Source organism: Mytilus galloprovincialis, chromosome 1 (assembly GCF_965363235.1).
Source record: "Mytilus galloprovincialis chromosome 1, xbMytGall1.hap1.1, whole genome shotgun sequence".
Classification (NCBI taxonomy): domain Eukaryota; kingdom Metazoa; phylum Mollusca; class Bivalvia; order Mytilida; family Mytilidae; genus Mytilus; species Mytilus galloprovincialis.
In genome coordinates this window covers 6,439,736-6,453,122 of record NC_134838.1, presented here as the reverse complement: position 1 = coordinate 6,453,122, position 13,387 = coordinate 6,439,736, and the positions used below count along the sequence as shown (strand labels likewise).

The 13,387-nt window shown below is 32.4% G+C and overlaps 1 protein-coding gene across 1 annotated transcript; it reads right to left on the bottom strand.

The window, feature by feature from the left end:
• Nucleotides 1–560: 560 nt before the first annotated feature.
• On the bottom strand, nucleotides 561–11,509 carry LOC143063990 (cyanocobalamin reductase / alkylcobalamin dealkylase-like). Its single transcript, XM_076236471.1, has 4 exons — nucleotides 11,312–11,509; nucleotides 4,677–4,871; nucleotides 1,345–1,500; nucleotides 561–986 (listed from the first exon to the last, which is right to left on the bottom strand). The coding sequence occupies exons 1-4, from the start codon at nucleotides 11,414–11,416 to the stop codon at nucleotides 660–662; spliced, it is 783 nt and encodes a 260-aa protein (XP_076092586.1). The 5' UTR covers nucleotides 11,417–11,509; the 3' UTR covers nucleotides 561–659.
• Between the last annotated feature and the right edge of the window lie 1,878 nt (nucleotides 11,510–13,387).

Below are 13,387 nucleotides of genomic sequence, written 5' to 3'. Positions count from 1 at the left end.
CCCTTTATTCCTAAACTGTTGGGACCAAAACTCCCAAAATCAATACCAACCTTCCTTTTATGGTCATAAACCTTGTGTTTAAATTTCATAGATTTCTATTTACTTATACTAAAGTTATGGTGCGAAAACCAAGAAAAATGCTTATTTGGGCCCTTTTTTGGCCCCTAATTCCTAAACTGTTGGAACCAAAACTCCCAAAATCAATCCCAACCTTTCTTTTGTGGTCATAAACCTTGTGTCAAAATTTCATAGATTTCTATTCACTTAAACTAAAGTTATAGTGCGAAAACCAAGAAAATGCTTATTTGGGCCCTTTTTGGCCCCTAATTCCTAAAATGTTGGAACCAAAACTCCCAAAATCAATCCCAACCTTCCTTTTGTGGTCATAAACCTTGTGTTAAAATTTCATAGATTTCTATTCACTTTTACTAAAGTTAGAGTGCGAAAACTAAAAGTAATCGGACGACGACGACGACGACGACGCAGACGACGACAACAACGTGATAGCAATATACGACGAAAAATTTTTCAAATTTTGCGGTCGTATAAAAAGCATCAAATAAAATCTTCTGACGATTTAACATACAAGAATAACCCTTGTAAAAAGGTGAAACAAAATATAATAATTTAAGCACAGACTGTTTATGAAAGAATATTTTTTACGATCCTCTAATTTCTTCACTTTGTAATTTTATTTTACTCTTCAGAGATAAAATTAGTTCTTTTCTGTCTTTAGGAAGAGTGGCAAAATACTGTTTTTGGTCTTCAGAATATTTTTCAACAGTTTCTGTTAGATCTCTGTAAGTCCAGTCTTGCCAACAATAATTAAACTTTTCCAAAAGTTCTATTCTCTTTTCCCGAGTTGCAATGACATCTATTGGTTTTTCTTGAATGAGACTTGGGCATTCAATGTTTTTAAATATAAGAACTCCTCGTAGAGCAAACCAGCCTCCATATTGTGGATGAATACAGACGCCACACATTTTCTGCAATAAAAAAAAATAAGTTTGTTAAAAGAATCAATCTAGACAAAAAGCATGCCATTTAAAAGAATAGACCACTTTCGAGTTTGTCCTTCACCGGAAAAAAATCATCAATTAGGTGCGCCTTTATGACGTCATTTACCAGACAAAGGGGATCACCTGTATCCCTGCACTATTAACCTTCATCAAGTGTCAATTCCCCAACAAGCACGAATAAAGTTCACAAATGTTTTTGACGGAAATGCATCAAACTCGAAAGTTATCTATTATGCCCTGTATTGAATATACACTATTGCCACATGAACTTGCACAACCAATTTAATTCTTATAAATAGAAGGTAGGATATAAAAGAATAACTACCTTTTTTGTGTCCCATGGATCTTCAGAAACATCTGATCTTTGATAAAAATAAGCCGCTCCAGACACATGGGCTACAGTCTGTACCAAAACTTTTGGTCTGTGGTTTGGATGAAGCTCATAGTCATGTATTGATTCTATGTTGTAATCAGGAAATTTCTATAAAAGAAAAGAAATCAATTATTTAAGGTATTAAATAAACATACATATACAATTTATCAACATAAAATTAGATTGAATTGATATTGCTCCTAGTATAACCTTTAAACTATTTCTTACATCTTAAGTGAGTTCTTACCATTAGAGCCACACAACTTATATATAGATTACAATTTGTACCATAACATAACTAAATTAATAATATAGTTAATGTCTCATCATTGTTCATCTATTACAGAATGAAACTAATTTTATGCCCCACCTACGATAGTAGAGGGGCATTATGTTTTCTGGTCTGTGCCTCCCTTCGTGCGTCTGTTCGTCCCGCTTCAGGTTAAAGTTTTTGGTCAAGGTAGTTTTTGATGAAGTTGAAGTCCAATTAACTTGAAACTTAGTACACATGTTTCCTGTGATATGATCTTTCTTATTTTAATGTCAAATTAGAGTTTTTACCCCAATTTCACAGTCCACTGAACAAAGAAAAAGATAGTGTGAAGCTCAGGTTCAAGTTTTTGGTCAAGGTAGTTTTTGATGAAGTTGTAGTCCAATCAACTTGAAACTTAGTACACATGTTAACTATGATATGATCTTTCTAATTTTAATGCCAAATTAAAGTATTGACCCCAATTTCACGGTCCACTGAACATGTAAAGTGATAGTGCAAGTGGGGCATCCGTGTACTATGGACACATTTCCTTATATAATTTGCCGAATTGTTTAAAAAATTGCATTTACAATTGCAGTGGCTTAACAGTTTGCCAAATGTTTCAACTGAAGAATTTGATACTAACAGTTTATATTAATGACAGAAGGGGACACATATAAACCAGATGCAGACATATTTAGTAGACTACAAGTACACACCCGTGATATCGCGGGTCCGTGACTGAATTAAAGTATATAACTATGCCTATTAAGCCTTATTTTAGTAATTGGTATTGTCGTCTGATAAAGTCATGTCGATTATAAGATACAGTTTTCTCTGCTTTCAAATCTTTCTGTTTGAACCCGTCGACCTGGAACTTATCAATTATTGGAAATATTAATTCTTTGGAAAACAAAATGTCCAGGCTATCCAGGAATGGGGTATTGTTTAATCAACAGCATTGTCCTATATTAGTTATCTTAGAAAGTCTTGCTGATTGCTGAATAAACTACAATAGGGAACAATTTGACAATGATTGAATTTAGTAGTGTCAGCCCTTTGATTATGACCCGTGTATATAGCAAAATCCTAAATACACCGTTTGGTGGTGCGCCTGTCAAATGCGGAACGTACAGATAAGGTAATAGCTAACAGGTGAATATACTATTGGTATCGATATCGGATTAGACCCGGAACTTGTTAATTATTGGCAATATTAATTATGTGGAAAACAAAAGGGTCTGGAGTGGTGTAATTTTTAATCTACACCATTGTCCTATATTAGTTATATATAGAGTTGAATTCTTTGATTTGTCGTTTTTACCCGATGACGGCTGACAAATTGGACCTCGTAATTTTAGTATTATAGATTGTTCTGCTGTTGTCTGTTCTATGGTCGGGTTGTTGCCTCTTTGACACATTCCCCATTTCCATTCTCTCAACTTTTTTACAGTGCAAATTTTAAAATTAAAGGTATAAAAGGTATAAAGAGACAGTAGAACAACAAAAACAACCTCAACCTTATTGTACACAAAGAAGAAGAAGAAGAAGAAGAAGAAGAAGAAGAAGAAGAAGAAGAAGAAGAAGCAGCAGCAGAAGAAGAAGAAGAAGAAGAAGAAGAAGAAGAAGAAGAAGAAGAAGAAGCAGCAGCAGCAAGAAGAAGAAGAAGAAGAAGAAGAAGCAGCAGCAGCAAGAAGCAGCAGCAGCAGCAGCAGCAGCAGCAGCAGGAGGAGGAGGAGGAGGAGGAGGAGAAGAAGATATTATATTGCTATGCAATAATAAGTATTATTGTGTAACATTTCCAACAGAAAGTAACCAAAAGTAAGCGTGCAATAAATTCTAATATTGCACTAGTGCAATAAATCTTCAAAATTCATGACGTCATCAATGACAAAGTCTAATTTAAACCAATTTTTACTTTCAAATATTATATTGCTATACAATAAAAGGGTTATTGCATGAATATTGGGGAATATTGTCCCTCGTAGAACATATATTGCACTCGCAAGCTTGTGCAATATAAAATTCTACTCTGGACAATATTCCACAATATTCATGCAATAACCCTATAATATAACCTAAATGTGAAGCACTACACTGAGTCGAACTACATCTTTTCATTTATCCCATTTGGTGCCAAAGTTATTAATTTTCTTATCCAAAATCTTTCCAGAGCAAGTCTATCCTCCTTAGACCAAGCAGAGTTGTGGTCAATGATTTTAATGGTCAGTCGATTGAGATCTGCCTTAGTGTGGCCAGGGGATCCCAAATGTCGACTGAGAGGGAGGTCTGGCTTGCATTGGTAGTCGCTACGATGGCCGTTCATTCGTTTGTGAAACGGCTGTTCTGACACGCCAACATACTGTTTACCACATTTACACTGTAAGAGATACACAACATTTGAAGTCTTGCAATTAACATTGCAAAATATGGTGTATTCTGTGCCAGTGGAGTGACTGTTAAAAGTCTGGGTATCCAGTATTTGTTTGCAAGTCATATATATATATATAGCATTTATAGGAGTATACATGCAAGCTATATATATATATATATATATAGCATTTATAGGAGTATACATAAAACCTTCGTCTCAGGCACCTCTAGAAAGTAACAAAAAAGAATACTGTGAGTAGGCTGAATATATCAAGCTGAACTGCAGGAGGCACCAAGGGACGGTGCTATATGGCATGGGGGGTGCATATTGAAATGTGTATCGGGACACTAATGATATGGTAAGATATTGTAAGAAGTTGCACATAACTGGTATGTCATCCTCGTGCCTGGTGCAGAGGAGTCAGTACTATTTAAAGTGACACATCTGCAAGAGGCACCAAGGGACAATGCTAATTGACATGCCAAAGTGCACATATTACGAAAAGGATAAAATATTACCAGTTTAATAAAAAATATCACAAATAGAACTTATACGATGTGTCCTATACCCCACCATGCCAACCTCGTGCCTAGTGCAGAAAGCCTGATTTAAATATATATCTTTCAAGTTATATTTTGTCTTATATATATAACTAACCTGTTTAATTTGTTTGAAATAATGAGCGACACACTGATCTAATGGATCTTTGACTCCGGTACATTCTTGTCTACAGATAAATGGTAAAAAGGCATTCTCAAACATAGACGGGGTACTAATGATCAGATATCCTATCGTATCATAGGTCTCGGGCAGTATAAATCTTTTATCCACTTTGTCATTATACCATCCAATCTGAAAGTATAGTAAATATAAAGGCTATTTGTAGATTAAATTAGTGATTTGTATATTATATAAGGCCAAATAAAATAGTATGTGTGGTTCCAGTTACATCTAAAAAAAAAGTTAGGGTAGGTAGGTATGGATTTTTTTTTATTATTTAATAGTTTTTTTTTTACATTGAGTCTATGTGAGCAACATTCTGACTTACAGTGCTTCATGAAAAATGACAAAAAAATCTTTAGGGTAGGTTATTATTAGGACTAAAAGTAGGGTAGGTTGGGTAACTGGAACCACACATATATTTTTATTTGGCCTTATAGAGCCTACAATTTGATACCAGGCTTATCAGCACCATTTACCTTACTGGCTTTTCATAAATGTTACAGTAACTGGATGATATCAATTTTACAATGCATACTTCGTCTTCAAGCCATTGTTCCACAACTAAATTGTCTATTCTTCTTACCAGCACACTTGGTACAATTAAAAACCTGATAATAAATTGTTCAAATAAGGCCTTCGAAAATAGTGGAATTAATTACTTTTGGAGTGTCAAGAACTCGTTGGAAGTACTTGATAAATTGCATGCTTATATTGGTGATTTTGAATCTGTTCAAAGTTTTGATTTTTCTACCCTGTATACCACATTGCCTCACATTCTCATTAAGAAAAAATTCACACACCTAATTAAATGGGCATTTAAAAAGTCAGAATGTGAATATATATGTTCAAACTCTTTTAGGTCATTTTTTAGTAGCAATAAACAAAAAAACTATGTCAATTGGACATGCTTTGATACTATATATGCCCTTGAATTTTTACTAGATAACATTTTTGTTCGCTTTGGGGATTCTGTATATAGTCAGATTATCGGAATTCCAATGGGGACTAACTGTGCCCCACTTATTGCGGACCTGTTTTTGTATTGCTATGAGTTACAATTTATGACAAAAATAAGCAAAGACCCATCGAAACAACATCTGATAAACAAATTTAATAATACTTTTAGATATTTGGATGATATTTTGGCTCTCAATAATGACGACTTCAGTATGTATATTAAAGAAATTTATCCTGTTGAACTTACTTTAAATAAAGCTAATACTAACAATGACCACTGCCCTTTCCTCGATCTTGATATCTATATCACTAACGGAAAGCTGAATACTAAAATTTATGATAAAAGAGATGATTTTTCATTTCCTATCGTTAATTATCCATTTTTAGATGGTGACGTTCCCTTGTCACCATCTTACGGTGTTTATATATCTCAACTTGTACGATATGCTCGTGTATGTAACAATGTTTTAGATTTGAACGAGAGAAATTTATGTATTACTGAAAAATTATTACACCAGGGTTTTCGATATCACAAACTAGTCAAAACATTTAATAAATTTTATCATCGGTATAAGGACATCATTCGTAAATATAGCTCAACATGCAGACTTCTGATACGTTCAGGTATTTCACATCCAATTTTTTATGGAAATATTCTTTATAAAGCACAAAGGTGTCAGTATTCACCTCAAAAACTAACAAAACCTTTGAATAGACTTATTAAGAAGGGATATAGTTACGATACTGTTGTCAGGTCATTAAAGATTGCATATTTTGGCGTTAATATTGATTCACTTATAGGGTCTTTGCATCGGAACCAAACACATTTAATCAAAAAACAGTTGTTGGCATGACACGGGTTATGTTCTTCTCATATATGTTATGATGGTATGATACTAAACCCCTAACGGGAAGGATTGTGCCTGATGTTCATATGATGAAATCATAATCTTTTAGTCAATTTAATTGAAGTCTGGAGCTGGCAAGTCAGTTAACTGCTAGTAGTCTGTTGTTATTTATGTATTATTGTCATTTTGTTTATTTTCTTTGGTTACATCTTCTGACATCAGACTCACACTTCTCTTGAACTGAATTTTAATGTGCGTATTGTTATTCGTTTACTTTTCTACATTGGCTAGAGGTATAGGGGGGAGGGGGGAGATCTCACAAACATGTTTAACCCTGCCGCATTTTTGCGCCTGTCCCAAGTCAGGAGCCTCTGGCCTTTGTTAGTCTTGTATTATTTTAATTTTAGTTTCTTGTGTACAATTTGGAAATTAGTATGGCGTTCATTATCACTGAACTAGTATAAATTTGTTTAGGGGCCAGCTGAAGGACACCTCCCGGTACGGGAATTTCTCGCTACATTGAAGACCTGTTGGTGACCTTCTGCTGTTGTTTTTTTTTCTATGGTCGGGTTGTTGTCTCTTTGGCACATTCCCCATTTCCATTCTCCAATTTATGTTCATTTCTAATGTTCTTGCATTTCAAACCCTCAAATTGGTATTACATTCTGAGACAAAGGCAATATAATGTACCAAACACCTTTTTTTTTTTAGAGATGGTGATTACCTTGAGAAAATCTAATAAAATTTTTGCAAGGTCAGAAAAAAAAGACCAAGCTTTCACCTATAATTGTTAACTTTTTATAATTTGTGACTTGGATGGAGAGATGTCTCTATAGGCACTCATTATATCCACATCTCTAAATAATCTTATTTATATCAAGTCACTTTTTAAACTCAGTTTTAGTCAAAACGGATAAAAATGGATCATTGGTTTATCTAGAAACACGAATGAGTCCATAGTACACGGATGCCCCACTCCCACTATCATTTTCTATGTTCAGTGGACTGTGAAATTGGGGTCAAAACTTTAATTTGGAATTAAAATTAGAAAGATCATATCATAGGGAACATGTGTACTAAGTTTCAAGTTGATGTAACTTTAACTTCATCAAAAACTACCTTGACCAAAAACTTTAACCTGAACTTTGCACTATCATTTTCTATGTTCAGTGGACCATGAAATTGGGGTCAAAACTATAATTTGGCATTAAAATTAGAAAGATCATATCATGGGGAACATGTGTATCAAGTTTCAAGTTGATTGGACTTCAGCTTTATCAAAAACTACCTCGACCAAAATCTTTATGCCAATAAGAATAAATGTGTATCTGTAAAAGTTTTTCTGAAAATTTCTGAGAATTTCTGAACATTATTACTATACTGTCTGTCCGTCTGTTATCACATTTGTAAACACGGTCAAGACTTTTTTTTAAAGGGGAGGGATAAAATCATATTGATTTCAAAAGTCGAAGGAAAAGATCAAGATACCTTGTTAAAGTTGGTGTATTTCCTTCTTGAATAAGGGGAGATGTATCAACATTTAAGCAGTACATACCTACATATGGAATTTATAATTCAACATACTAGTTACTATAGAGCTTTGTCATTGTCAATTCTTTTTGGATAGTGCTTAGCAGGGGTTGGGAGTCCAATGACTTACATTTTTCCCCTTATTTAATTATATGGTCATCCTCACGAACTGATTATCCAATATATTTGCTCGTGTTCTGAAAAAACAACAGACGTTGTCCTTTTTATCGTAGAGCCATTCCCCTGTTTTGAAAATGGTTCTATAATCGTTTAATTTTTTTTCGTACTTATGTTTCTTTTTAAATTTCGTCTATGACCATGCATAAGGAAGTGTTTTAGTTAATTAGATTAGTAAAACCCGGTTGATGTTTTGTGTGCCTGAACCAAGTACTGAAAATGTTGATACTGTGTGGAAATAATGATTCATGATTCGCCTTCGTATTTGATTCCTTTTTAGTTGAACAGAGATTGCTGTTTTTTTTTTATGTTTTTTTCATCTTCTGTGTTTTTTTCTCACAACGTACAGAAAATGAGTTGATCTTTGTTTTTTCTTTCTAAATTTAATGACTGATAGCTAGCTTGCTTTCCTCATGTATCATGACCAATGTCCTGAATAGACTATTCTATTTAGATATAGGACATTTTAAGCCATTTCTTTTTGTGTCTCTAAACAGTCAAGATGGAAATTTCAATCAGTGAATTTAGTTTATATAAAAAGTAGATATATGTTTGCTTCATGGTGTTCTTAATGTGGAATATATTTTAAGTTTCTGATTCCTGATATGGAATTAAAGTGTTTGTGAAATGGATTTTTTTGATAGCCCATCTAATTGCGAATAATTTCTGCAAGATGAATTATGTGTGACTTGGTGTTTTCTAATGGGATATATTTTCATGTTATATTACGACTCGTGAAATGGAATAGTAGTGATGCTAAGTTTCATTTAATATTCAGGATCTGCTTCAATTGGAATTAGTTAAAAATTTATTTTCAATATATCATAAAAAGTACAAATGGCTTAGTGAATAGAAATTTCAGTGCTTTATTCTTCATTATGATCGTGGGATTTACCAGCAATGATTAATTTGTGATTGTTAGCAAAATAAATAAATTTACAATAAATATCTTTATTAGAAAGAACAAATTGTGTCTTAAATGTAAAATGTCCCATACCTAAATAGAATAGTCCATTCAGGACATTGGACATGAGGAAAGCAAGCTAACTATCAGTCATTAAAATTAGCTCTGTCAAAAACAACTAGGTAAATCTACAGGTAGTTAAATGACCACCTGTTGATATTAGCTCTCACAATACCTATTGTACAATTTAAATGGACAATTGTATTGACAATTTTTTAAACTGGTCAAGCAATAGGTAGCTCACTACCACAAAGGTTATTGGATAAGCACAGTAACTAAACGGAAATTCAAACAATAAGGTGAAGTGTTTACTGATGCCGATTTCTAGAGATATACTTTCACCCTTAGAGTACAAATTAAGTGAAAAGGTACATCAAATTAGATATTATACTTTCATAAATACAAGACATACAAATATTTAAATACAGAAACAGGTAACTGTTATAAACTCATTATATAAATCTAGAGTTATCTCTCATGGTCATTCAGAATTTTTTAAAACTTACATAATTAATATAGTCAAATATTATCCTGATTATGAAGTGTTTGATTGTCTGCCTAGAACTAATATGTCTATACTATTCATAGAGGTATATTTTATATTTATAGGCCTTTAATTATATATATATATATATATATATAATATCATGTTTACTGTTTAGAAAGTATTTTTTGAAGACCTTGCACAGTTCCAAAAATGTGTGTGAAGTTTGTTTTGATAGGTTAATGAGATGAAAGGATAATATTGAAAACTAGTTAGCAAACCAGACCTTAAAATGTTTGAGGAATTTTTGACTTTTATTAAAAGATACTCTTTAAATTTCAGGCATGGTTTGTATTAAAATATAAGATACCAGCATAAATGTAAGAATTTATTGAAGAAACAGGATTGATATTTATTCAAACGTTGAAAAGATAATATGAATTTGACAAATTTACTTATTCAAGTACTAGTACAGAAGAAGATGCTTTATTTCCATAAAATGGGCTCACAAGGAGCATATAATATAATATCATTACAATATTATTATTTTATAAATATAATAAACAATACAGTATACATAGTTACAAACACAAATAAGAACATGTATACATAGTTACAAACACAAATAAATAAGTGTACTAACTACAGTTACTACTACACTAAAGACGGGGATAAAAGTTACATATCTTATATAACAGAATTAGAAACTTGTAAAATAAGCAAAAACACTTTATTTTTAAATAGGAAATTTGTCAAGTTCTTAAGGTTCCACTAAAGTCAAAATATAGGACACTTTATAAACATCCAAACTTTGCCTGTATTTTTCAACCTATAATGAATAAAGTCATAAACTATGAGAACATATGTTCATTTAAACATACTTTACATATACACGCTGTGTAAATTGTAAATAAACTTGAAAGTGTTATGTTGTGGCCAAACCGGTTCTTGGGATGAACACTAAATTTTCAAAAAAATCTGCAGGCCTGCAAGACGACTTAATTTGCTTAAAATTGGTATGGACGAATACTATTACATGTAATGCAGGGCAAGCGCATGTTGATTTTTTATAAAATGTATTGATTTTCGAGTTTCAGTTAATTTCATGTATCTAAGTGAACGAATATCGAAGATACAATACAGAAATTGGACAAATATGCCGTTAAAACATATGTATGTGACAAATTAGCATGAGCTTGCCCTGCATTATATGTAACAGTATTCGTCCATACCAATTTTAAGCAAATTAAGTCGTCTTGCAGGCCTGCAGATTTTTTTGAAAATTTAGTGTTCAACCCAAGAACCGGTTTGGCCACAACATAACAATTTCAAGTTTATTTACAATTTACACAGTGTGTATATGTAAAGTATGTTTAAATGAACATATGTTCTCATAGTTTATGACTTTATTCATTATAGGTTGAAAAATACAGGCAAAGTTTAGATGTTAATGAAGTGTCCTATATTTTGACTTTAGTGGAACCTTAAGGTAAACAATCCCTGATAATGGGTTTCAATTTTCAAACGATCCGCCTCTATGAAAGTATTTAGTAATAACAAAATGCTGTATATATTATATATTCTTTTTTAATTTGGTACGTGGCATTACCTTGAAGGGTTTAACTTCGAATCCTGTGCATTCCAGTTCTTTCGAAATAGATTCTGTTAATTTATTCAGCTCAGAAATGTCCATGATTTTGTTTTCACCGGTCATACTGCCCAAAATGTGCGTGTCAGTTTCTTTTTTAAGTCTGACAGCAGGAAATCCTTGAACACGGTTATTTGGTAATAGACTGGATTGAAAGTCGTAAATCTAACTAATGACAACATAATAATATGTACAACGACGGTCTGTGGTTGTTTGTAAATTGTTTTTTCTAGCACAGTTTATATCAATAATAAATGTAGGTCTGATCTTTTTAGAGATCGTCAAAATACCCTCTAAACAAACAACCATAAATGAAAAAAAAAAATTAAAAAATCTGTTTCTTCTCTAAAACAAAACAAAACTTGAAATTTGAAGGGTTTTCTTGATTATACCGCCAAGAAAAAAAAAAAAAAAAACGCAATATATATAGTATATGCTTTTATTTTGATCACTGAAGAACGTTTAGGTACTTTCTTAAAAAAAAAAATGCTAACATCTGGCAGGAAATCTTATCCATCATTTGTTGGGTTCCTTATAGCTTGCTGTTCTGTCATTTAGCCAAGGCTCGAATGACGATCCGTCACGGTAGAAGATGATCGTACTTTGGTCATAAAAATGGTTTACTTTTACAAATTATGTCTTGGATGGAGAGTTGTCTCATGGGCACTCATACCAGACGAGCGTGCTTACAACATATTACATTGGCCGTCTTTGCTTATAACCTTCGATGTCTTATTTTCTTCTATTTTTTTTTTTTTTTTTTTTAACTATTTGTGTAATACCAGTTTTCTTCTATTTCTTAAAATTAAGCAATGTTCTCTCTGCCAGAAGACGTATCCTATCTTTGCTAGTAAAATTGTAAATATTTCGTTTCTTGTTTCTGTCTCTTGTCCCCAATTACACGTTTATACGTTTGTTGTAATTTGGTAATTTCGCTAAATGTTCAAATGCTTCTTGATTTGTCTTTGATTATGTGAAAGATGTAGGTAGTATATCGCCAGCTATTTTTTTTTCATAGTCTTATTTTAGTCAACACTATAAAGTTAATATAATAGTTCCAGAATTTGGTTTTATTTTAAATGATTTAACAGGGTCTTATACTTACATTATAATTCATATAATTTATTTCAACGTATAAGTAAGTCCACAATCTTAACATCAATCCCGATTTTATGGAAAATAGCATATTTTAAAAAAATCTCTAACAAAAAACTTTATAAAATGTACATCGAGTTTGAAAAAGAAATACGTGCTCTTATGCTGCCGTGCCAACATTCAATGATTTAAAGTTGGTCGGGTCTTAGTTCATTTTTTAAAAAGAAAATGTTTTCATTGATTACAATTTTTAAATCAGGATTGTTTTACCAGTCAAATAATTAAGAACATTCATGTTATGTAGTAACCGTTAGTTTTCTCGTTTGAATTGTTTTACATTTGTCATTTCGGGGGGCATTTTTAGCTGACTATAAGGTAAGGGTTTTGCTCATTGTTGATTGCATATAGAAATTATTGATTGGTCTTAAACGACAGCATCTTTTACTTTATTATGAAAATGAGAACGGTGATAATGTATTGTTTTGTTTTTGCTTTCGGAAACAGATTTTACGAGCTATCCTTTCATCTGATTTTCACAAACTCAAGCTTCAAAAAAGGGTCGGCGATCAATACTCTTTTATAATGATTGAAATTATAGAATTTGGCAAAGTATGGAAAACTCTTACACAGACCAATACCTACCTCACTGAGAGTACCAGCGGGTCGAAATGTGATTTTGAATAATACAATTTTAAGTAACTGCTATATATGCATGTTCACATGGATCAGTGTTTTCTCAAGCGAACAACTATAGACCTTGAATGCATTTCATGGACTTTTTATACTATACATTTTTTTTTGGTTCAGCGCTTCCATTTTCAACATATAGCTCAGTATCGGTTTACACTGAATTTTCTTTCACAATTTTTCTTAAACCGTTTCCAAACTGATTATTTTTGTTTTCGGTTTCAATCTTTTTGTTTTCGTTTTTACATTGTTTTA